Source organism: Drosophila pseudoobscura, chromosome 3, assembly GCF_009870125.1.
Source record: "Drosophila pseudoobscura strain MV-25-SWS-2005 chromosome 3, UCI_Dpse_MV25, whole genome shotgun sequence".
NCBI lineage: Eukaryota > Metazoa > Arthropoda > Insecta > Diptera > Drosophilidae > Drosophila > Drosophila pseudoobscura.
The window spans coordinates 20,145,602-20,170,898 of record NC_046680.1 but is presented as its reverse complement, the minus strand read 5'-3'; the positions used below and the strand labels follow the sequence as shown (position 1 = coordinate 20,170,898).

General features: G+C 44.9%; 3 protein-coding genes across 10 annotated transcripts; 2 read left to right on the top strand and 1 right to left on the bottom strand.

The window, feature by feature from the left end:
* The first annotated feature begins 3,460 nt into the window (after window positions 1-3,460).
* On the top strand, window positions 3,461-6,491 carry LOC4805357 (polynucleotide 5'-hydroxyl-kinase NOL9). The gene is made up of 4 exons (XM_001361734.5): window positions 3,461-3,849; window positions 3,928-4,050; window positions 4,105-6,126; window positions 6,190-6,491. The coding sequence occupies exons 1-4, from the start codon at window positions 3,555-3,557 to the stop codon at window positions 6,438-6,440; spliced, it is 2,691 nt and encodes an 896-aa protein (XP_001361771.5). The 5' UTR covers window positions 3,461-3,554; the 3' UTR covers window positions 6,441-6,491.
* mRpL34 (mitochondrial ribosomal protein L34) lies at window positions 6,455-6,987 on the bottom strand. Its single transcript, XM_002138828.4, has 2 exons — window positions 6,783-6,987; window positions 6,455-6,726 (listed from the first exon to the last, which is right to left on the bottom strand). The coding sequence occupies exons 1-2, from the start codon at window positions 6,803-6,805 to the stop codon at window positions 6,504-6,506; spliced, it is 246 nt and encodes an 81-aa protein (XP_002138864.2). The 5' UTR covers window positions 6,806-6,987; the 3' UTR covers window positions 6,455-6,503.
* Window positions 6,988-7,093: 106 nt separating this feature from the next.
* On the top strand, window positions 7,094-24,134 carry Dg (Dystroglycan). 8 transcript variants are annotated; one of them, XM_004444420.3, is made up of 15 exons: window positions 7,094-7,536; window positions 15,404-15,817; window positions 16,243-16,437; window positions 16,498-16,629; window positions 16,693-16,835; window positions 17,021-17,104; window positions 17,181-17,241; window positions 17,847-18,710; window positions 19,526-19,705; window positions 20,146-20,214; window positions 20,279-20,607; window positions 20,680-21,827; window positions 21,905-22,102; window positions 22,183-22,344; window positions 22,407-24,134. In XM_004444420.3, exons 2-15 carry the CDS (start codon window positions 15,701-15,703, stop codon window positions 22,526-22,528), a joined length of 3,804 nt encoding a protein of 1,267 aa, XP_004444477.2. In that variant the 5' UTR covers window positions 7,094-7,536; window positions 15,404-15,700; the 3' UTR covers window positions 22,529-24,134. The 8 variants fall into 8 exon arrangements, with proteins under 8 accessions (XP_004444477.2, XP_015040600.2, XP_004444478.3 ...); XM_015185114.2 differs by having other exon boundaries at window positions 19,523-19,705; window positions 20,282-20,607; XM_004444421.3 differs by having other exon boundaries at window positions 19,523-19,705.
* The last annotated feature ends 1,163 nt before the right edge of the window (window positions 24,135-25,297 follow it).

Sequence of the window (25,297 nt, the reverse complement as noted above, 5' to 3'; positions counted from 1 at the left end):
ACTCTGGGGCTTCGTGACGTTTTTGTATGCTGAACGGGTTTTGGTTTTGGAATTGGTTTCGCCTCCTCCACTACACTCCACTCCACTCCAGTCCACTCCACTCCATGGCACTTGACGCTTTCGATGCTAAGTGTTACCGATATCGCCGTGTATCCCACTCCGGGAAGGGGCGCAAGAGCACGGAGCAACGTCTTTAAGCCAAATTGTCAAATTGCCAAATTGTTGGCAATGGTGTTGGCCGGCACTTGGCTTGATTGGCTTCTTCGCCAGCTGCTGGTCACGTAATTAGCGCCATAGGCAAAGGGACTCCAAACAGGAGTCGCAACTGCGGTGGGGAAAATGCGTCACATAGTCGTACAATATTTTTGTCGTTTGCATTTAGCACTACGATTTTGATTTTGATTTCGATTTTAATTAAACTTTTCCATGACGCACTTATTAATCAAAGGCACTAATCCGCAGAGATCTGACAGCTGAGTCTTTTACGCACCGGATGGAATCACAGGATTGTGGCATTTGTGTTGGGTAAACGGAAATTTCAATGGGAATGGAGCGAAGGAGTGGCGGAGCGGGGCAACACGGAAGCCGGCAGACAGGTAGACAGGTCGAGTCGTAAAGCTGATCGGTTAATTGTCGTCGCATAGCGAAGAGTGAGATATATCTCCTAAACCGAATCGGAACCAATTTGAAGATAATTATGTGCGCGAGCTGCTCAACTTATGCAAATCTCCGTTTGATGACGCATTAAACTACAGCTTCGTCTTCGGTCTTCGGTCTTCGGCTTTACGCTGGGGCTTGGAAAATTGTCAACACACAAGTTGCGGGGCTCGAACCGAGTTGTAGGCACTTGAAAATTGACTTTCATGCTTGAGGAGACTGAAGGTCGAGTGGGTCTTGAAATGGTAATGAGCTCCGCTTCACTGAATTGGCCTGCCCTGGCCTGGCCTGGGTGGGAGCCGTTGCCGATGCCGATGCCGGAGACAAACAGAGCTGATTATTGGAGGAGGTCGCCCTTCCCCTCACACCGCACCATGCCACACGTGATTAGAACCCGATCAAGAATCAAGAATCCATCTACGCTTACGCTTAGAGCCTCGATGCTGAACCCGATTGACAAGGCAAGTCTTGGTCCCGTGTCAATGGCCAACCGGTTGGGGGCCGCCGCATGCCAAAATAAAGCAAATGCCATCGGCTTTATACAATTGGATATCATTTAGCGAAATTGCCCATCAACACCTATCAACATCCATCTATCCAGAGACCCAAAACCCCACCACGGATCTAAAGTCAGACTCTGCCTACCTTTCTTTTCCTCACCTCTCCGTTTGTTTGTCGCTTCGCTTGGTTTTTTGTTTTTTTTGGGTATTTTTAGACGGGGAGCACAGAGATCTCTGCCTGGCACAGCGAATTTCATTTCATTTAATTAGTTTCTTGAGCCGAAAGCCGGTTTGGAACGCAATAAGACAAATGGCTGGCGATAAGCGGTCCCCAGAGGCCGACGTCAACAAATGTCAGAGAGTGAAAAACAATATTAAATTGGTACTCGTCTTATCAATAGACATTTGCGTGATTTGGATTATTCGGTATTATTTGGTTCTACCCTGATTACAGGCGACATTCCAGAGAGGCTCTCTAAGCGATCGCCAAGTGAATCATTGGAATCCCTTGAATTACTCGGAAATGCACTCGTTCTAATTGAGACAGTAATGTGGGTTCAACATCGCCGTGAAGGCTTCCGTGGAGGAGTGGGAATCAGAGTCGGCAAAGTGCTAATCAGCTTTGACTGGGATGCGCTTTCTGCGGGGCATTGATTCACGATTGATTCATGCTCGAGGCAGGCACCCACAGGCGACAAAAAGTGAGAAAGGGGCACGTTTCCATTTCACCAGACCTAAACAGAGGGGAGCACTTCTCACATTGGACTGGGACCCAGTCACACGTCATCTGTGGATATAGGTGGACTAATTATCACTAGGTTCGTCACACGCCTGATCTGATGTCAGTGCTATGTGTTTTCTTCGATTAAGCCTTAATTTGATTTGGTTTGGGCAAAGACCATCATGGAAATTTTGACAGGTCTAATTAGTAAACGGATGTTATTGGGTGTGTTAAATATGATGGATCTCATGGCATCAATTAAATTCCACTCACGTTTCGTTCTGGTCGCTTCAATACAGTGTTTTCTCAGTTTCAAATGTCGCGCCAAATGATACTAGCGGATGGCTTGTGGCGCCCCCTATATATCTGTGATAGTTTTTTCCGATAGTGGCTCAACCAATCGGCTTCAATGCGTATTGCAGGATGTTTTAGCACGAGGATACATTTGGATGCATTATTCGAATATTCGGGAATATTCGACGGAAGATAAAAACGAGGAATATACATAAATTTTTTGTATTTTTTAGAGTGAGACCGTATATTTTATTGGGACTTGCTCTCTTTTTTTTTGGGACTTACTCTCTATTTTGTGGTGGGAAATTTTCTCAAATTGAGGGAATTTTTCCGGGATACAATGTCCTTTTCAGCTCAAGAGTGCCCCTAACATTCCACACTCACTTACGTTTTATGTTGCTGGCAACATTAATTTGTAAGGGCCAGACTCATGTGCCGTGAAATCGAGCAGCATTTTTCCACAACATTGAGCGGATTGAGCAACATTTTGCATACCCTGGGAAATGGATGTTATAGAACTGAGAAAATGTTTGTCATCTAATACACCAATAAAGGCCAAAACTAGTCAGTTTCTGTTTTAAAGGTATTTCAACGATATTTTGAAGGTTTTCGTCTTCTTACAGAAACCAAGAATGGCTATCGGGATCGAGATATATTTACAAGACCCTAATCATATGCATTAATATGTCCAAAACATAACAATCTGAGATCATTTCTATATTAATTACGTTTTAAAACAGCTTGGAAAAACCGTTTCTTCATATATATTAACGAAATAGGGTATACCTGTGCCTAAACTCCGGTTGACGTGACATTTCACACTCACTTACGTTGACACTATTTTTTTGTTGACCTTTTTTGTTCAAACCTTGTTTCATACACTATACAATAAAAGAGAGTACTTAAAAGTAATCAATCAGGTAGAAAATTTATTCATTAATAGCCTGAAATTATATGGGCAAAGCTAAACGTTTTAGTTAGGCAGCATTATTCAACGGAATAAAGAAATTGAGCAATTGGAACGATTTTTCTCTTACGTTTTATTACGTTTCATTTGTTTGACCATTTTCGCTAAAACCTTTTTTACACAAAATGTAATAAAAGCAAGCACTAAAAACTAGCCAACCTTGAAGAAAATAGATTCATTAATCAGATAAAATGATGTGGGCATGGCTAAATTGTCTATATAGCTAGTAATATTCTATGGAATATCAAAAACGAGGAATATTTACGGTATATTTTTAAAATGAGATGCCATATTTCTGAGAGCCGTTCGATATTCGATAAGTCAGCTGATCTTTGTACTTTTTATCGACTGTTCACATGCGCCGGTTGTTTTTGTTTTTATACAAAAATTCGATTTAGAATAATCTAAATGAAAAATGACTGAAATGTTTGTCAAAACAAAATTAAAACGAGAAACTCGACAGATGGACCAAGAATTAACTAAGAAACTCGCTGTGAAGCAGTGTAACATGTGGGACACCATAGAAGCTGAGTCTGAGGGCACCGCACACGCTTCAGATATCCTTGCGCCAAAGAAGCGATCAGTCTCCTGGATAACAACCACTGCGGGTTGTCTAAAAAAATTTAAGAAATCTGATGTTGGCATTGGTGTGCAGCCCAAAACAGGAGTCGCAAATGAAATTTGGTCGGAATTGCGTTACTTGCAGGATGGTATGTACTTAAAATAAAACAACTCAACTATTCACAACTGCTTTACTAAAGAAACTATTGATATTGCCGATTCCACAGAGGATTCCAGTGAATCCAAGCTGGACCTGGAGGCATCTCATGATACGTCCTCTGAAGCGGTACCTCTTGGGAGTAACAGTAACTCTGATGATGACCAAAAGACTGATTTTTATCTATACACACGTGAGTACTAAACGTCTCAATCTATTTTTCTCTATTAACATTGGTTTATTATAGAATCCAAGACTGCCTGGCGGGTGCCAATGGTACTTGAAAGACCAATCAAAAAATTTGTTTACTTTCCCAAAAATAAGAACGCTCAATCAACAAACCGTTTATTTGTGACGGGATCCATTCAAAAGATCGTCATTTTCTATAACGATGAGAAATCCGCAACCATAGAAGAGCTCACCGATGGGCAAGACTGTGGAATTAAAACTCAGGAATCGACTATCCAATCCATCAACGATAAAGAAGCCGAAATTGATCCGGATAAAGAATATAAAATACCAATTGAGGATAAAGAAGCCTTGGATTCGGCCTCTCCATTCGCTATTAAAGAAGCTCCACTGGAAGATCAACAAGATGCGGAGACAAAAGCACTATCGTCATCGGAAGCCGAACCACAGCCATTCAACGCGGATCTTAGTTCCTGCATTCTGAAGGATGAAAAGATTTGCGACATAAAAGTTCTACCAGAAGCACAGCAGGACTCAGATGCAGAGTCTCTAATCACTATTGAAGAAGTTAAAGAAGATCTGTCCCCAACTGAAACCGAACCACATGCATCACCGGAAACCGAAGCAGTGACTGAGGATGATGAAAGTGCCATGGAGGTAGACGAGGCTAACCGATCAATGCAGCACTGCCAGGATTTCAATGTGGATCTACCTTACTGCCCACCAGCGTTGAGCGTCTTTGAGAATAGCCTGACGTGCAACGATGTGCTGGCCGTGATCAAAGAGGACATAGAGCTCTATGGCACTGTCGTGGTGACCCTGTTGGCTGGTCAGATCACAGTGAACGGCTTCAGAGCCAAAAAACGTCAAAACTTGACCATCTACTCCCCCAAGGGCATCAATTGGGTGAGCATTTCTCCGAAAAAACGTGCGAAACCAATGCAAGAGAAGGTTGAATGGGACAAATTGTCTGAGAACTTTACGTGCGCACAATTGGACAACCTTCAGGGGTGCTTCAATAGTCAGGAGGATGCCCTTGTGCTCTTGCAGAGGAACACCAAAGACCAGACCATGCTCGAAACTTTAAAGCAGTACATGAGCCAGATTTTGTTCCCCCAAGTGAATGGGGCTAATGTGCCGCACTCGCAAAGCGAGATGCTCCTCAACTGCTACATCCAGAGCTCGGACAGAAAACGAACCCTTCAAGTACCTTATGAGTGGACAAAGCTGAAGATTCAGAAGACGAGCCGCCTGATGGTAACCGGTGGGAAGGGTGTCGGCAAGTCCACCCTGCTGCGATATCTGCTCAATCGGCATGTGAACGCTTTTCCACGCGTACTGTTAATCGATTTGGACATTGGCCAGCCAGAGATCTTTTTGCAGCAAACTGTCTCCTGCACTATCATTGACGAGCCGCTTCTGGGGCCAGGATTCCTACTGAACAAGCAGCCGGATTGGGCTCACGTCGTGGGAGACACAAACATCGTCATGTGCCACGAGCAGTATTTCGAGGCGGTGGTCCAGCTGATGAGCCACATCCAAAATAATCCCAAGTATGCCAACATGCCTTTCCTGATCAACACGATGGGCTACAACAGGGGATTTGGCCTCGAGCTGATGGCTCTGCTGGTGGACTACATCAAGCCGACGGATGTGGTGCAAATCTCGAGTACTTTACCCATGAACAACTTTAAGTCGCTACTCGACTGGTCGACCCTTTCAAAGGTCAAAGGTCCCTATGTCTTCAAAAATACGGCGTTCATGGTTGAGGGTAAAAACCATAAGTACACGCTCCACGAGCTGCCCAGTGTTGTCCCACCTAGACAGCAGGGAGTCTGGCGAATGAGTCCCAGAGATATGAGATTCGCCAATCTGTTGGTCCGCCTCAGCTCCTGCCTGAGGGGCAGTGCCAAGCACCTGACTGACTGCGAGCCCCTCAGCTCATCTTTTGTGGATATTCAAGTCGTCCATTCCACAGAGGAAGACCTTGATAAGAGTAGCATTATCGCTGGAATGGAAGCCAATGTGGTTTACTTGGCCCATCTGGAAGCTCAGGATCTGCCCGTGTGCCTGGGAATAGGTAAGCAGAGTTCAACCATTTCAGTTGCTTATTTCACATATCATTTCGCGTATTCCCTGTCAGGTGTCGTCCGAGCCATTGACTTTGAGAAAAAGAAGCTGTATCTCGTGCCGGCCATTCCCCTGGAGCGAATGTGCGAAGTGAATTGCCTTATATCCTGTGGAGACATCAGCCTTCCGCAAAAGTTCTTCACGGAGCCTGGGCCGCAGGTCGGCAGCAACATGCCGTTCGTCTTTCAGCAGGACGACGCCGGCTGGCTGACAAAGAGCATCAATCAGTTCTATTCGCGGACGTCTTCCATGAAAAAAGATTAATGCTAAGCTACCTGTACTTTTATGAAAAGTAAAAATCCAAATGAAGCTTTATTGATATAGAGGCTAATGCGAGATATTGTGTCTGCCCTTCAGTATCCTGCGCATCAGTACACGACGTCCCTCTGGCGTGGACATGCGAGTGTCCCAGCCGTGGACGTTGATGCGTTTCACCTCGCGGGGCTTGGGAAAGTGGCAGCGGACCTTCGGCTTGAGCACGGCCCGGTCGAAGGCATGCTTCTGGCGTACTAGGATGGTGTGTGCCGTGTTGAATGCCACCAGGCAGGTTCTAAAATAACAATAGTTATTAATGTTCCATACAAGAGAATTTTAGTTGATTTTCACCTCTGAATCAATCCCTGCAGCATGTTTTATTTAAGTAATTTTGTATATCACTTTTTCCCCACTTGCTATGGACTTTTGAAGAAAATCGGCGCAGATGCTATAAACCAAAATATACCGATCAAAACGAACTTAGCTCAGTTGAACTACTTGAGGTAAATGGCGGAAAATATGAAAGATTTTAATAAGAAGTTAAGTAATTTTCAATAAACAGCTGTACAGTGCTGCCAGATGTTCGTTCGCTAGATCTTACATGGTGTGGCAGCACTGATTACGCTGGCAAACAGCTGACAATATAAGATACAGTCACACTGTTACAACAACACCATTCAGCTAATCGGCCAAACTGTAAATTTTGCTCCGTTCGTTCGGTTCGTCTCCCATGTTTTCTATTATTATACCAGAAAAAAAGTGAAAAGCAAAGAAAAACATGCAGCATGTGAGGCCCAGAGTGCTAAGTAAATAGTCTGTGCGCCGTTATCGTAAATAAAGCCTGCAAAAAGCGAGTAGATCTCTGCAGTGAATGTGAAAAAAAGAGTCGCAAGTGAAAATTCCAACTAAAAACCAGCAAACACACACACACAAGACACTGCCGCACATTCAGGCCGATGCATGTGTGTCGCTCTTTGGACGCAATTTTGGTAGCAGGACAGTGGAGCTAAGGGAATCTGGGCCCCGAGTGAATGGTAGAGTGCACTTTGCGACTCTCAGACTCGACTTCCCCGAAAAACGGAGCATTCAAAATAGCACAAGAGAGGTGAGTGCACATCCATGTTCGAGTGCGTGTATCTGTGTGTGAGTGTGTGAGTGGGGAGATATTCCAGCCGCCTGCATTTATTTATATCCATTTACCAGAAATCCATAATGTGCATTGTAATTAGCTATATCTGCGTCAGGCATCATTCGCAACCAGAGGGGAATCGAGCCAAAACAGGAAAAAATACAACAAGAAAATCGATTTTCCTTAACTTACGAATTTTCTACGCCTCACTGGGCTCCACGGAGAGGAGAGCGCTTGGGGAGCCGGCAACGCCGAAGTTGACGTTGGCGTCGACGCTGGCGGCGACTACGATGCGGCACCATAAAGTATACATAAATTGAATTTCGAAACACGGAAGCGAGATGGTTGGAGGAGGAGGCTGCAACAGCAGCAGCACTGTTGTTCTTTTTCTCCCATTTGCTGGTGTTGATGGTGATGATGATGGTGTGTGTTGTGTTCGTGTATGGATGCGTAAGAGAGGGCGAGAAAACTCAAAAAATCTGACCAGGACACGGTCAGCCAGAGTCCAGTTGTCATGGCCACGAGGCTTAACAAATGATTTTAGTGGCGGCGGCGGCGGCGGAGGCCCCCTGCAAATGGAGAGTGTTTTCCCGGTCATGCGGATGCGGTGCGGCTGGGGCAGCTGTCACTTCACTTACCCACCCTTCTCCCCTCTGCTGACTTTCATGTGTCTGTCTTTTCAGCCTCTCTCCCTTCCTTTCTCTCTTTGCCTGCGACGAGAGTGTGTGTGCGTGTGTGTTTTGATGACGGCACTCAGTTTCCGCCCGCACTGATTTTGCCCGTACCAATACCAAATACAGTGTGTCCTCGCAATCACTGACCACCAGCTGCTGGAAGGGATACCTAAAGGTTTGGTATTTCCAGAGTATGCTTCTATGTATTAGCACTTCATTCAATTAGCAACTTTGGTTGATTTAATTTAGCGAGTGATCACTGTACTAAATCCCGACCATTACCATTCCAGTTTTTGGCACTCTTTTGCGGATGCTGCGTACGCAAAAAGGGGGACGCTTCTATGAGTGGAGTGCCTGGAACTGGGAACTGGGACCTGGCCTTTTTCTTATTTGCTTCCGCTGGGCACCCTTAAATTCTCCCTTTTTCGTCTGCTTTGGGTTCGTGTGTGCGTGTGTGTGTGTGTGTTCAAGAAAATTACTTTTACGACCATTTAGCATAGGTTTCTTCTTCTCCCCTGCTACTCCTCTCTCATATTTAGTTTTATTTTGATGCGTTTTTAATCAGATTGCGTCAATTTGTTGCTGGGCTAACGATGAGGGCGGGTGGTCGGTTGGTCGGTGGTCGGTCGGTCGGTTGAACGGTTTCCCGGGTTGCGTGTGAAGTGCAGACCAGCACCAGCTGCGTCTCCAATTTTAAGAAATGTCTGTTTCGCATTTGTCATTCGTTATCTGGAAGTTGGTGGGTCTTTCCACATTCCAATTCGCTGAACCCGCACTCTCTCGCTCTCTCTCCCTCTCTCTCTCCATAACGTTCGGACAGTTCATTCTGTTGATTCATGGTGTTTACCATCTTCCTCGGCCGCCGTGTAATGATTTCCAAAGAGTTTGACGACTCTTTTTACCGATATCGATAGGGTTTATCTCAGGTATACGTTGATATCGTCTTGAATATCGGATGAGGAGTGTATAACAAATTCGTGGAGTATTCCCTTACACTTTTTTGTTGCTCTTTTTGGACTGCTTCTTCATGGCCCGTAAAGTACAGAAATACATGGGGCAAAGGAGGAATATCTATCATGGCGGCAGCTGTCCAACTCAGCGGCACTGGAACGTACTGGGCCGGCAGCGGCAACAACTGTTCTTGCTGTTGGTGTTGTTGTTTCGCTTGCTCTTGTACTAGAGCTGTCGTCTTCATCAACGCCTCTGCCTCTGTTCGAATGTTTCTTTGAGAGTGTGTGTCTGTGAGTGTGTTGCTGGTATTGCGTTTTGTGTTTGTTTTTAGCATTTGGCTTTACTGTTGTTGCACACACAGAAACACACACTTGCACAACGTTTTTACGAAATATCAACGACAAAAGCAGGAACAGACGGCAATCATTATGCATGCAAGAAAGAGATCTCGGAACGCATTTGATCGCCAACTTTGCACATGGCCCTCGTATCGCGTCTCGCGCCTGCGTCTGCGTCTGCAGCTCCAGCTCCAACTGCAACTCCAACGCCGCCGCCATTTGGCCAATATGGCGGCTGTTCTGCCCTGCCCTGTCCTACTCCACCCGTGCCCCTGCCCCTGCCCCAGCCGCTGCCATCGCCGGGCCCAGTCCCAGACGTTGGCCCCACGCAAAAATATTTTTCTTGTGACTCGGCAAACTCAATCGCTTCGTTTGTAGCGTAGTGTGGTGCATTGGATCAATGCCCCCGCAGTGGCAACAACATTGCTTTGGCAGTGTCTGCTCCTCGCTCTCTTATCCACTCTCTCTATGCCAGGTACCAGACTACAGCAGGGGTGTATACGGTATTCGTGCAAATGTCACTCAGGATCATCACGGGCATTGTCCATTGAAAAGACATTTATTGCTTCCAAGAATACGCGGTGGGTTCCACAAGTTAAAAGATATAGGATAGCCATTCGCTCCAACGGAATGTCTATTGAAGTTATACTACCATACGGATTGAGTCTCATTTCGAAATTTCAGTTGGATCAGTTTCCATCGGGATAAACCCGAGTAGCGCGTGTACGCCAAAATCAGAAAACCGTCTGTTCAGCTGGATTTTCTGGCGCAGCCTGTGTCTCTCCTTTCGATTTCAACGATAATTGCCACGTGATTTCTAATCAAATTACAGCAGACATACCAGATCCTCGTGTTCAAGTCGAGTCGAGTCAATTGGTTCGATTCTGTTCACATTTAAGTTACAATTTAACCAAAATGGGTTTTTCTTAATTGGAAATCGGATTGCAATCACTCAATCAGTTGTCTTTTCTCTGGTCTTCTCTCCTCCTACAGCCAGCCCCCACTTCAATTATGCATATCACCAAATTGGTCTCCATCATCGTCATACCCTAATTACAGTCAATTACTCTGTGGAATTACTGATATGGGTAGATCTGTGCCGCCAGCTGTTGGTCTGCTGGCTCTTGAGGGGGGGAAGGGAGCACTGTTCCAGCTGGAAACGCGATGTGCGTGCTCCATGCTGCATTTTCCTGCACTCACGTACTGGCCGGGGATTTTGCCCAAGCTTAACACCTTTTTTGGGCCGCTTTCCATGGATCATTGGGCAATGGGCCGGAAATTGGGTTACACCTCAGCTACCTTAATAATTTTCTTCATTTCTGCTGCTCAGGCGGCACCACACTTATCAGATATGCATATCATTTGACTAACTGTAAGACCCACCACCAGCTGTTATCATATCTTTTGTTTGGTCGCGACGTTTGTAGAGCAGTTTTATCTGTGAAAGCCATTTTAATGCTCGCCTTGTGTTTGAACTCCAGCCCGGTTCTTTTGCCCAAAGAAGATCCCAAATGATATCATTACGCATTCTGAAATAGTTGGGAAATCGGATGAAAATCTTTTCAGCAACTCAATGTAAATGTTGTGGAGGCTTTGGAAATATTGAAAGACTTTATCTACCTTAAAGGTGCACCAAGTTAACCTCTTAACTGTCTCAGAGTTCGGTAATACCCTGACAAATTCAATTCATCAAAGTTCTTCTTGCTTTTCAATCATTTTTCTGCTTTTGTATTTTTTGAAAAAACCAAAAGCGGCACGCCTTTTGTGACCAACCCATACCCATACCCACACCCAGCCCATACCATTCCAGACCCCAGCCCTGCCTCAGAGTTGATGCGTGGCGATGATTGAGGAGAACCGAGAGAGGAGAGACTTTGGGCTATTTTTGGTAATTGCATGGCCTGCTTTCCACTCTGTACCCGAACCATATAGTTTTTTCTTTTGTGTGTGTTTGTGTTTTTCCCTCGCCCAAACTATTCGAGATCCGATTGAAAATCCAGTGCCAGTGGCCATTGCGTCGGTTCCAGTCCATTGACGATGCGTGCCACAAAACATATTTTCAATAAGACTATTTTCCAGCGACAACGACAAGATTGTGGGTCAAACTATCATATACATATGTACATATGTGTGTATATAGCATACTCTATATAGAGGAAGATGTGTGTTGAGAGTGTGTGTGCGCAATGTATGTATACCAATTTCAATCAGGCAGCATCGTAAACAAAATACAAGCTGAAAACAATCCATTAGCTGCCCCACAATGCTGTCCATTGGAAGTCCGCCGTCGTGGTCGTCATCGCTGGAGTTGTTGCGCCCAGTGCGGCGAATCAAATTAATTAAAGCTCCCCCAAAGAGGGGATCCCTGTGGGTTCCTATGGGATGGGGGGAGAAAGAACTATGAGAAAGAAAGCAAGGAAAAGCTGGAAAGATGAACAAGAACGATACAATTGTCGTTTATTGTTTCTTAAGAAAACCGAATTAAAACGTGAAAGAAGCTCCACAGAAAATGACAATATTTGAAGAAATTCGAATACAGAATACTCTAACTATGTAATTCAAGAGCTTTTTTTGTGAGTACCAATAAACTACCGACTCTGTGGTGGGGTCAAGTACATATTTAGCATAGATATGTGCGTTTACTCCATACATTGTCCGTTTCAGGAAGCTTTCAGAGCTTCTCTTCGCCTTCCCCCTCAAAGCCGACTCTAAAAGTCAGTATAACCCTCGTTGAAGCTGGGTAAATGCTATAAGTCAGTGCCAAAAAGAGCAATTTGTTTGGGTCACCAGAATGAATGCATTTAAGGGCATCTCTGTGAGAGAGAGAGAGAGAGAGAGAGGGAGGGTATACCGTATACCGTGTACGTGTGTGCACGTTTATGCGGTCGCTGCATTCTGCTCTGCAACGCGATGAAAGAATTTCTTTGTAAGAAAGTGCCGCGGCCGCGTCCGCGGCCAGAATCAACATCTTTTGTGTCACGTAAACGATCACGAAGAAGAAGACGTCTTGTGCATGTGCCTGTGTGTGTGTTAACCAAGGCTAATTGAACAGGGCAACCTCTGAGTGGAGCTTTTATGGGGGAGAGATGTAATTAATTGCCAGGGGAAGCCAGGGAGATGGAGGGAAGAGACTGCTGCCACACCGAGTGGCGGGGGGTCTAAATGTAGGCCTCTGCAATCACATTAATAATACCAACAACAACGATAGAGACTATAGCGAGGCATTTGATGCTCTACAGTATCTGTCTTAGATTTTATATACATATTCAGCTATCCAGAAACATATGAAACTGAAGTTTGGCTCTGATCAAGCATACATATATCCCAATATCTGGTCATGGGTATCATACCCTCTGCCAGGGTATCCAGACCACCGCAACGGCCAAAGTCGGCTCTACCGTAGCGTGGGCGATGCCATCACCACAGCACCATCCGCAACATCATTATCAGCCCGAGTACCATCATCATCATCATCGTTAGTCTTTGTATTGTTCTTGTACCTTTATTAGTTTGCTTTTGTGCTGGACTCAATTTATGAACTGACCCTCAACCCCCACACCCAACCGCAGACTGCCCCCACTCCCCGATGCACACCGCAGACTTTAGAGCCAGGCTTCAGTTATCCAGCTCCAGCTCTAGTTGTGTGTGTTTGTGTGTGTCTGGCTGCGGCGCTTCTATGTAGACTCTCTTATCTCCGTTGATGCATTCACCAGCAGCAGCGGCAGAAGCAGCAGAGAAACTTGTTTTGTATTCTAGCTGTTAAGTTATGTTCTCTCATTTCTCTGTCTCCTACACCCACTCGCCATAATACGACACAACTACAACTACAACGCCTATTTCTGGTCCAACTTCTACTCCTACTCCAGCTCCCTCCCCTCTTTGTCACTGTTCTTCCATCTCTTTTTTTGCATTTGGCGCAATGCTAATTCATTTGCATACCAACAAACACACAGCACACAAACACACTAAGCCCCTGGGCCTCATTCTCATTCATGCCGAAGAGCAAGCGTGCGAGAGAAGGAAAAGCAGAGAGGTGTTTAAGAAGTCAGAGAGGGAGAGCGACAGGGAGGTGATGGTTAGGGAGAGTGAGGTGGCAAAAGAGAGGTGGTGATGGATGGAGGAGGGCTGCTACTAGGCTGTGCTGCTGTTGGGAAGGGGGTGGCCCCCGGCATGCTTCGTTGCATTTTAAGTTCATCTGCACACACACACACACGCGCACACAATAGACAGAGTGCGAGAGAGAGACAAATATGTATTGGTGGCATATTGCCGCCTGACACTTTTTACTCCTTCACCTTCCCTTCCCCTTCCCACTCATTTGATATTCCAGTCGGGTCTTCTCTTCGGGGCGGACTCTTCAATTAAATTTAACTAGAAAGCAGACAAAAACAAATAAAAAACACAGAGAGAACAAATAAATGATATTTTAGCTGCGGCATATGCATAAGTAATTATTATTTTCCATTACTAGTACAACGAGTGTGTGTATGAGTTTTTCTAGCATTCCAATAACTCTTCTCTTGTGCTGGAATTCTGAATGGAATTCCTTTGGCATGGCCATTTCCTATTGCCGTTTGCTATCATTTATCGCTGTTCATTCCAATGCATGGAATGCATGTACATATGCCGTATTAATTATTGCCATATTTATAGCTTGTCTCGTTTAATGCCTCAATTAAGGCATTTCACACGCAGTTTTTATGCGTTTTCCATGCACATTTTTAATGGCTTTCCACTGCCCCGAGCTAAAACGTTAACCCCATTCATAAAGAATGCTGCCAACTTGTGCAATTGTGTTCCCATTTTTGTGTCACACCCCAACACAGCGCAGCCCGCCCCAACCATCCTTCCAGAAGCGGGCATGTCCAACACATGTTGCGCTGTGGAGAGTGGAGGGCGATAATGTGTTTGCTGAATGATTATTTGAAAGTTATTTGGAGAGGGGTCCCCATCCCCCCGTACTTCGCTCGGTTGGTGGAAAGCATCTATAAATAGAATCCAGATGATAAGCCGACAGCTTAGGGAAGCGCTGGGGATGCATGCTCAATGAGGGATTAACAAATTTATGGGAATTCCAGCAGCATGAAAGGGTGCGTGCCGGTGGATCGGGGGGTAGAGATTGTGGAAGGAGCGACCCAATTAAATCAAAGGGAAATACTTGTTCTTATGCAAAATATATTCGATATTGGGAGAGTATAGTGGTTTTCATTGTTCTGTGCGATAATTGGGGACTATGCATATTCCAGTTTATATGGAATAAATATTCAATGATAGTTTTATGAATATTATCTTTGGAAATGTATTGATATAATACCCTCTAATGATTCAACAACCGGGCATATTATGGGAGTATGATTAAATATTCATAATCAATCAGCCATCAATTGTCTGCTCATATTCCACTCCCCCGCTCCCCCCCAATGATAAAATCTCTTTAATTAAGCATTTTCCAAAGCGAACTTTCCATTTTCAAATCTGTCTGGCTGTCGTCTGTCTTTCTGTCCGTCCGGGGGTCTCTCCAATTACCAAAAAAAGATCATGTGCATCTTGTTCATCGGGCGTTAATTTTCCCTCCAAATACAGGAAAAACAACAAAATAACAACAGCAAGAAAAACACTTAACAGTTGTTTATGTTAATTACAGAGAGGGACGAGAGAGCGGGAGAGAGAGTGGCCACCACACACATAAATAATAATGCTCAAGGCACAAATTGTGCTTCAGTTTGGGCTGGGGTTTGGGGTTCGGGTTTGGGGCTCGGGTTTTGGGTCAGCGATCCCAAGTGAACGTTTAATTAGCATAGGCACTGCACAGCACAGCACACCCTCTTCTCTTAAAGCGATAAAATATGTTTAATAAATTCCCATAAATTCCACTTGCAGATGATCATCATTGGACGCCGATGATGATGATGACAACGACGACAACGACGACGACGAAGACGACGACTGCGACTGCTCTGCTAATGAAGATGATGTAAACGAAGCCAAGCAGCACACTCTCCTCTTTCTTTCCACTTTTGTGCACCGAAACGAAAGCGAAATTTGAAAGCAAAAGAAATCGAAACAAATACCACCACTGCCACATAATATTTCACTGAATTGAAATCGAAACTGCATTCTTTACACACACACATATACATATACACATATCTGGGCAATCGCCAAACGAATCGAAATATGAGATTGTCGCGGTGCTTATCGGTCAGTGGAGACCGCCTGCTCCTCCTGCTGGCGGCCACACTAGCCATCGCCCTGGTGCAAGCGGAGCGGGACTTTAACGTGAACGACTCTCAGGTGAGTAATGGGACTATGAAGAGATTAATGGAGGTTAATGAAGAAACATACTCAATCACATAACATCTAAGATTTTAGTTCGATTAAATGCGATTAAATTATCTTTTATAATCTCAAATTCGATTTTGGCGCAAAGAATCCGTTCTAGAACCGATCTATAAACGGTATAGAGCCGTACTGGTTCCCCTTTTCGATTCTGCCTCAAAACAAGAGTGCACTCCTACAAGCGTTCACTGTAGAACGAAGCTCTGTGTCTCTGGCCTGTCCCTTGTCTGGCTAACTTTGATGGATGATGCGTGACGCTTTTCATTTTAATTATGCAGTCGGCGACTCCGATTCGATTAGATTGTCGTCGCCACGATAATGGCTTGAGCAATAAACCACAGAGCTGTTTGTCATGGTCGTCCCCCCTTTCCGTATTGTAGGTGCCTGTCATTGAGCCAAAGGATGTGCCCGCCTACAAGCAGGATCCCTATGTGACAGAGCTGATGGGATGCCAGAACCAGCAGAACGAGATTGTGCTCTCGCTGCTGCTGAAGAAGCACGACTGGAGCGAGTTGACGGCCACCAAGCGCGCCCATGTTCAGGCGAAGCTGGCCAAGTTCTTTGCCATACCCAAGGTAAGCTACAGGATGTTCCATATATGTCTCAATATACATATATTGTTGTATGCCAAACAGGAGTTCATTTCGTTGGATTCGGTGTCGAAGCGGGAGCTCAGGTCCATGCACAAGCTGGCCATGAGGAAGGGTGGCAAGGGGAACAAGAATATCGAGACTCTGAATCGTCGTTTGGGACGCGCCAGTTTCATGGTTTGTATTTCTACTACTGGTTCCACATTTTGTTTGTTACGAATTTTGTTTTCTTTTGCGCAGATCGGCTGTGGTCCAAGCTACTTTGTCATGGGTGAACCGATAGCCAAGCAGATTGCCCACCAGGTCAAGGATGGCACTATTGGTGCTCTGACGGAGGAGAACTTTGGTCTGTGGTTTATTTGGCGCAAGGAATTGAAATCCAGGTGGGTGCACGAACCAAACGAACCGCAGAATACGACGGTTTAAATGGAATAGCTCTTAAGAAAGCTATTTTATATTAGGAATGCATCAATCAAAGAAGAAATAACTAATGTTCATTGAGATATGACATATGCGCATAAATCACACCGAAAGAATGTTGCCCTGACGATCCTCCTTTCAATTCTAGATCCCATCGCCGGCGACGTCAATCGGAGGGTTCTGGAGCCGACGATGATGACTACGAGTATGAAGATGAGGGAGAGGAAGCTATGTAAGTACTACAGACAGTCCCTGTCTTCTGTGCCTCTTCTGAGTGTCTGTCATTTCATGTTCTATCTTTGGAACAGTGAGCCAAGCACGGAAGTGCCCGCGGTGACTACGCATGCGCATCGTCATCATCATGGAGTGGTGAGTGTTCCGATTGATTACTCAATTGGTTATATGTACCTACTACATTCCCAATATTTATTTTGGTTCATTCTCTCGGTGTTTTTATTATCCGTTATCCGTTAATCCGTTTAAATGCGAATACTCCGAGGTTAATGCATTGTGGATGGTGTTGAACTATGTACGAGTATATGTATAACGTATACGAGTCGAGATTCCGTTATTATTTCCGGAAGTCACAAGTTTTTTTCTGTTCGTTTTACAACACTGCACTTTGTTAATAACAATTCGCACAGCCACAAACACACAAAAAGAAAACACTTTACATGGAACACGGATACACCTACACACATACTATAGAAACACATACATGCATACATATATCCGATATCTATATACATATTTACACTATAAATAACTGTAATTCATCATATGGTGTATACGTTTTTTCTTCTCTTTTGCCATTTCTTTCTCGCTCTATCTCTCTCTGTCTATATATCGCTCTCATTGTGTTCTCTCGTTCTCTCACTTGTTTGATGAATGTTTAAACTGAAATCGATATCGATATCGCCATCGCAATCCAAATACTAATCGTAACTAACAATCGAATCATCGACTAACCCAAGTCGGAGGGGGATTCTGCCTCTGCGTCAGCCACTCCCTCGGTGGCCAGTGTGGAGGAGGAGATCGAGGAGAGCGTCTCCAAGCTGGAGTCCGTGATAAGCAAGACTATTGAGAATACGAAGAACATCAAGGAGCTGGTCCCAGTGCTCGGGCCGTCGTCCGTCGATGAGGGTGGTGCTGGTGCTGACGATGATGATGATGTAGAGGATGTGGAACTTCAGCAATTGGGCGCCGCTGCAGGAAAATTCCAGGAAAATTATGTGGACACCACCACAGCGGCTGCCGCAACAGCCACAACTGGGATGCCTGGCTCTGCCACGGACATGGTAAAGTCCAGTTTCATGGAGGAGGAAGCAGGGAATCAGGTGGATGCCGTTGCCGTCGTAGATGTGGATGCTGTTGCCACACTGAGCACCGCTGATAACACCACACCCCCACCCATATCGGGGTCCTTCTCTGGCGCCACACAGCACAGCAGCAGCAGCAGCAATAGCAAGCAGAAGCCATTCTCACCCTATGATGCCACCTCCTCAGTGTCAGTGTCCTCCTCCTCTGTTGTGCCGTCAATCGAAGCTGTTGAAACGTCTTCGTTGCCATCCATGTCCACCTCTACATCGGCCACAGGGACCTCCTCCTCCTCATCCTCATCATCACCCTCAACATCATCCCCATCCTCTCACATTGTTGCCATCACAGACATTGTATTAGACAGCAACAACCATAAAAACAACAATAATACTCTAACAACTTCATCATCATCTGCATCATCATCATCTGCAACAACAACAACTACAACAATCACACCAACAGCAACAATGTCAACTACAACAACAGCAACAACAACACTGTCTGAAATGTCGCCAAAGGTAAATGATGTCGCTTTTGTGTGAACGCGCCCGTGATTGTGTGTGTTGTCTCTCTTGTCTCCTGTCTCTTGTCTCTTGTCGTTGTCACATCTAAACTGTTGTCCTCCCTCCCCCTCTTTATGTGAGTGTGTGTGTCTCCTCCAAACAGCCAGGAGTTAGCTTAGTTCTGTCTCTCTCTTTCTCTTTGCCTCTCCATCTCTTAATCTGTAACTCTCTTGTTTTTCTTTTATATTGATATTGTATTTTTATTGCCTTTTGTCCTGTGTAAAACGAGAGTTGAACTTCATAAAAATGGCTTAACAACATCCCTGTTGCTGTCATAAAAGACTTTTAGTGGAGTTGTGTTTGTACATAAATGTTAGCAAACTAGATAAAGAAGTGTATGTAGATATAGTTAATATATATGTATTTATAAATTGTACATATGTATATGCTTTTAGCTGCAGCTTAATTTGCGTGTTGACAGTTAGTGTTTGTAAACGATCGTCGGGCTTTAAATGAGAGCTGCAATTAGTGTTGGAAAACTATTGCCCAAGGATGCTTTTTCTGTGACTGGTTCTTCGGCAGTTTATTCGGTGGGATACTTTTCTTTTTGTACATATTCAACAGTTCTAAAGAGCTTTTAAAGATTTAAGTCAGGAAAACTAGTATTTGATATTTAGTTGTGGGTTGGTGTTGAGACATTTCCAAACAAACCCAGAATGAGGTGATAAATGTGTTGTATGGATCTTTGGCTGCTAGTTTTTGACCTTACCAGAAAAAAAAACAACAGCAAAAACTTATTAAAATAATGTTGAAACTCAAACCAAAAGCAGCCAAATGCAAATGATTTCGAGCTGAGCAGCTTTCCGCCCATCGAAGATGTTGAAGATGCGACAACGATACCAACAACAGCTGCTGCTGCTGGGGCAACAACAGCAAGAACGTCCTCCTCGAGCGAAATCGATTCTCACGTAGTAGAGTCCACAGCAACGCACCGCACAATTAGTTCTAAGGTGAAATGCCGCATCGCCATTGCATTGCAATTGCAGAAATATAGTTTTTAAGCTTACAAGTCGATCCATAGATGTTGCACCATTTCCCCGACCTCGAGCCCGCCCCGCCCACTGGTTTGTCCTGAATCCAATTAAGCGCGGAATATTCCTTCCGGCCGAATGCACTTACTAGCAGCATGTGGCAATTAGTGACCCAGATTGCGCCCCCTCTCCACCTCCTGCATGAGGTCCTTGGTAATTGCATGCCCACTGTCTACACACACACACATACGTATACGTATACGTAATCCTACCTGTTTTTGCACTCGTACTTGGATGTTGTACTAACACTAACTCTGCCTGCCCCTCCTTAGCCGCAGACTCCTTCAGCATGTAACTTAGAGCCATCCATTGGCACCAATTAGTCATCTCAATGCTAATGATTTACCTGTAATTCCCAGGAAGGAGAAGCCGATGCCATCAGCACCCCCAACAATAACAGCAGCGGCAGTGGAAGTGGCAATAATGAGGTATGGGCTATAGCACGGGCTCCTGGCAACGCTCAAATCTCCTATTAATCCCTCTTATCGACAGCAGCTGTTCCCAGGCTCTTCAGTGCCCCCCTCCACGGTGGCCACGACAACACCTGCCTCGCCCGAGGCGACCAGCACCGTCAGTACATTCTCCTCGACGGATTATGTGGAGCCGCAGCCGGAGAACAGTGTCCCGATTATCAAGACGCGCCTGCAGAAACTGGCGGTGACCTCGGGCAAGGCTTTCACCATGATTGTGCCCGAGGATACCTTCTGGGATGCCGAAGATCAGGGCAACCTGCGTCTAGAGCTCACCGACAAGGATGGCCACGAGCTGAAATCCAACTCCTGGCTGCAGTTCAATGCCGATAAGCGGGAATTGTACGGACTGTAAGTAAATGAGTTATGTTTCTATGCAGGATGGAAGTTTATAATGTGTCTGTCTCCTCTGTCCCTTTGCAGACCTTTGGACGACACCGTGTCGCGTTGGCAGTATCGTCTCTCTGCTACAGACTCGGGCAACGCCACCGTCACGGAGACGGTGGAGATTAGCGTGCAACAGCACCGAGCGGTGCGGACCATCAACCACGAAATCAGCATTCTCGTGAAGATCAACGAGAAGCACGGCCACAACATCGACTGGCAACTGAAGCTGATCAATGCCTTGGCTCGAACACTGGATGATGACAGCAGCTCGGCAGTAGTAGTGCGCGAGATCCGTCAGACCCCACAGGACCCACACAGCGCCATCTTCGTGTACTTCAACGAGACTCTGCCGACCAGCGACTGCCCGGAGAAGGAGCTGAGCGACCTTGTTAGCCGCCTGGATGCCCAGCGTCTGAGCGATCTGGTGCAGCCGCTGCTGGGCATCAAGTCGATCACTGGCCAACTCATTGGATCGTGCCAGAAGGACCTAACGAAGGTGAAGCCCACTATGCAGATGGCAAAGAACGTGCCGCCGATGCCGCGCAACCAAGTGGATCGAGTGAACGCCAGCGTAGGACAACTGCTGGTGTTCAAAGTGCCGCCAGACACCTTCTACGATGCTAATGATAACGACCTGACCCTCACCCTCAAGTCCAAGGAGCACAAGGAGCTGAGCACTCGCCACTGGCTGCAGTTCGACTCGAAGAACCAGGAGTTCTACGGCATCCCAAAGAGTGGCGACACCGGCTCCGAGGAGTACCTGCTTGTGGCAGAGGACAGCGGCGGTCTCAGTGCCCACGATGCCCTTGTCGTAGTCGTTAGCCATCCGCCCAAAAAGGAGTTTGGGGCCTTTTTCAAGGCCTACCTGGCCATTCGCCATGAGAACTTCAATGCTGAGCTGCAGCGGAAGTTTGTGGAGCGCATAGCCAGGGTGAACGGCGACGCCACCACTAATCAAATCCAGATCCGTTCCATCAACATCCACCACGACTCGGACGGCACAATTGTCAACTTCTACAACACGTCGCTGTACAAGCATCACAACCGCTGCCCTGAGAAGGAGCTAGCGGCCACGCGCAGTGTCTATCTGGTCGGCGATAGCCTGAGGGATAGCGTGAAGCGGGCCTTGGGTCCAGAGCTGAATCTAACAAACTTTTCGGTGGCTCCTTTTGGCAGTTGTCATCGTAAGAATATTTTCTGAGATTTCCCCATGGAAGCAGAGCTAATTTGGTTGTCCTTTGCCCATCCTTTCTTTTTCCAGATGCCGAGAACATAGACATCACAAACGAGTTCGTGCCCACACGCACTGAGGAACCCAGCCAGAAGTCCACCTTCAGCGAGGAGTACTTGGCCAATTTCATTTTGCCCGCTGTCATCATTCTGGTGATGATAGTGCTGGCCTCTATCGTGGCCTGCTGCCTGCACAGACGCCGCCACAAGAGTGGTAAAATGGAGCTGGGTAAGGAAGCGGGTCGGATCTCTCTCCATTTCTGTGTTCATTTTGTCGAGAGTCAAATTCAATTTCGATGTCCTTTTCAGGCGACGAAGAAGAGCGAAAGTCCTTCCGGGCCAAGGGCATACCAGTCATCTTTCAGGATGAGTATGAGGAGAAGCCCGAAATCGGCAACAAGAGCCCCGTAATACTCAAAGACGAGAAGCCACCGCTGCTGCCACCGTCCTACAATACCTCAAACATGAATGGTATGAATGTATGCATGCTCACCCATTGCTCAAAGTCTAATCTGTGGCAAATCTCCTTACAGGCGACAATGATGTGGATGAGTATGTGCCACCGCCGGCTGTTGTAGTCGGCGGTCGGGAGGTGCGAGGGAAGTCACCCGCCACGCCCTCCTATCGCAAGCCACCGCCATATGTATCGCCATAAATCATTGTCAAGAATCAGCAGCAAACGAAGCCGCAACAGAAACCGAAAGAGCAACAGCAACAATAATAACAATCGCATCGTATTAACCACACAATCTATATATATATATATAGATATATACAATCATACATATATATATATATATACATCTACCGATTTGGCACAACTTATATATGCAACTAAGCAAAACTCTTTTGTATATATCCAAGTGCGAATTGGTTTCTTTTTGGACTAGCTATTCAAATGGAAGCAAAGGATATTCCATGAATGAATAGAAAGGATATTCCATATGGAAGACGAAGGGTACGGTACTCAATGTTGAAGAGGCAGGACGATGTTTTGTATTAATCACGAAAGAAAAACAATCAATTAACGATTTCAGTGCGAACAACTGACAAACTTTGTAGCTTAAAGATCGAATACCACATTTGAAAAACACTAAACAAAACACACTATTCAGCATATTATTTATTTAGTATGTACTCTAATTTATATGTATACCACGAGCCGCGAACCACATCCACATCCACATCCAGGAACACGAAATGGAATGAAATTTAGTAGACAAGCAACTAGAGCTTGAAAAGCAAACCAGCACACACATACACGAGCCCATTTTAAGCATAGCATTTAAACAATGGTAATACTATTGACTAAGTTAGGTGCAAGACGCCTAGAGCATGTCCCTTGTCTGGTTTTTAAGTTTTATACCGTAAGTGAGTTCGATGCATGCTTATACACTTATACAGGAGTTTCCGCTTAATATATGCTTAAGCAGAATCGTTTGCAAAAATGTCAGTTTAACTTTTTATTAGCGGAACACCAGCCGCACTGGAGAAGCACTTCCCCGGCTGCTTGATGGGTTACCCAAAGAAGAGCTTAGTATTTTCTGTTTTATTTGCAAGGAAGAAAAGCAACAAGGGACATGCGAGGAGGAGCTTTGATTGTCTTTAGTTGTAAGAACGAAAACAAGCCCACAATAGAGCTGCCAATATAAATAGGATCGAAATTGCCGGGTTTTCTTAAATACAAATCAATTCCTAAATGCCCACAAGTGCTTCCCACATACAAACATACAAAACCACACACACTCAACCAACAAACCATATCCACAAAATACACACACAAAAACTAATTATATACGAGAAGATTACTTAAAGTAGAAATTAGTTTTAACAAAACAAATGATTTATACCAGCTCCCCAAACTGGACCATTGTTCACTGTCCATTGCCCTGTGCTACAATGGTTCGAGTGGAGTTCTATTGTATTTATTTAAGAACCCATCAATTGTACTATCTGTAGCACGTAGAATGAAATTGATTTTATACGATGAAACCCCTCCAAAAGAATCCACAAGTAAGAGCAATAATTGCATGAAAAGAAATTGAATTACTTTACTCGTACGTAAATATGAGGAACAATTGCCTATTAAATTAAGTATAATTAACTGATTTGCATAAGGCTCAATCGCCGAGCTGATTTACATGATTTACATTTTGTATTTGGTAATAGAGCCACGAAAAGCCACAACAATAGCAATAATAACCAAACAATCAACAACAGCGGTATCAATTTATTTTGAATAAAAAAATGCCAAAGATACACACGATTTTTGTTTTATTTTGTTTGCTATTAAATAGAAATCAAAACCATATTAAATTATGACACACACACAAGCACACAGTAAGTAAATAAGCTAATAAAATGCAAATATACTAAATCGAATCTATATTTGTGCAAGTTATTAATGGCCCTTGTCGGTCGGTGCGTAAATTGCTCATTTAAATAATGTATTGAAAAAAAGCTGATGTCGGTATACATCAACATATACCATGCATATATACCATATATACAATACGATATGCCATTTAATTGGTTCAATTTGAAGGGAGTTGTACCCTCCAAACAGGACAAACACGGACACACTCACAATAATTATAATAATTATTGAAAATAACTATAAATTGATAAATACGAGTAATTGTATTGCCCCGTACAGGGTATATGCATGTGCGAATACTAATAAACATTTATATATATATATTTTGATATAAAAGGAATTTGGGCGTTTGATTTTTAATTGCCATACCCCCTCCCCTTCCGTTTCTCATATTCCCATGTACTCATATTCCATTAGTGCTGGTCTTTCCTGGATATTTGGGGGGGAAATTCAATTTATGGAAATTCCCCAACAAATTATGGAATCAAAGCTAGCAGCCGTCAAGGCATCGAAAATTGGGATGAACATGCAACGAAAAGCTGAGATAACACGACAGGTAGGCTAGGTTTCCGGCTCCGAAGCGTGTGATACACTTGGAGATCCAACGCTTGATCCAAATTAAATATAGCAAATCGTGAATCGACTTAATCCCTCACGTTTTTGTTATGCGCTCTCCGAGACTAGAGACGGATGTAGTCGAGGCTGATCTGAGCTTCTCTGCGTGGCCAAAGTCTAGTCTAGTCGTAGTACCCTTCGGCAAAGGGCATACAGAAAAAGTCAAATCAAAAGCATTGCCATAATGAAGTAATACAAATTTGTTTTTCTTGATGTTGTTGTCGCCTAATAAAGACAGCTTCTCCTGCTGGATCTACCCTCCCCCCGAGCACTCTCCGTTCTGGCATGCTATTGATTCCCGTTACTTTGACAACCAATATACCGCTGGAGATGCTTGCGTAGAATGTATTGGTATGTCTGTGTAGGTGTGTGTGTGGGTGCGTGGATATTTGTTTGGCTTCGCTGGCGACCTGGAACAATTCAGCCCCACTC

Bases quoted from the DNA above. Each gene is read 5' to 3' on its own strand.
- LOC4805357 (XM_001361734.5), top strand. From the start codon at position 3,555: ATGACTGAAATGTTTGTCAAAACAAAATTAAAACGAGAAACTCGACAG. The intron at 3,850-3,927 runs GTATGTACTTAA...CCGATTCCACAG, and splicing joins ATTGCGTTACTTGCAGGATG to AGGATTCCAGTGAATCCAAG. The intron at 6,127-6,189 runs GTAAGCAGAGTT...ATTCCCTGTCAG, and splicing joins GCCCGTGTGCCTGGGAATAG to GTGTCGTCCGAGCCATTGAC.
- mRpL34 (XM_002138828.4), bottom strand. From the start codon at position 6,805: ATGCTGCAGGGATTGATTCAGAG. The intron at 6,727-6,782 runs GTGAAAATCAAC...TTGTTATTTTAG, and splicing joins CTGCAGGGATTGATTCAGAG to AACCTGCCTGGTGGCATTCA.
- Dg (XM_004444421.3), top strand. From the start codon at position 15,701: ATGAGATTGTCGCGGTGCTTATCGGTCAGTGGAGACCGCCTGCTCCTC. The intron at 15,818-16,242 runs GTGAGTAATGGG...TCCGTATTGTAG, and splicing joins TTAACGTGAACGACTCTCAG to GTGCCTGTCATTGAGCCAAA. The intron at 21,828-21,904 runs GTAAGAATATTT...TTCTTTTTCCAG, and splicing joins TCCTTTTGGCAGTTGTCATC to ATGCCGAGAACATAGACATC.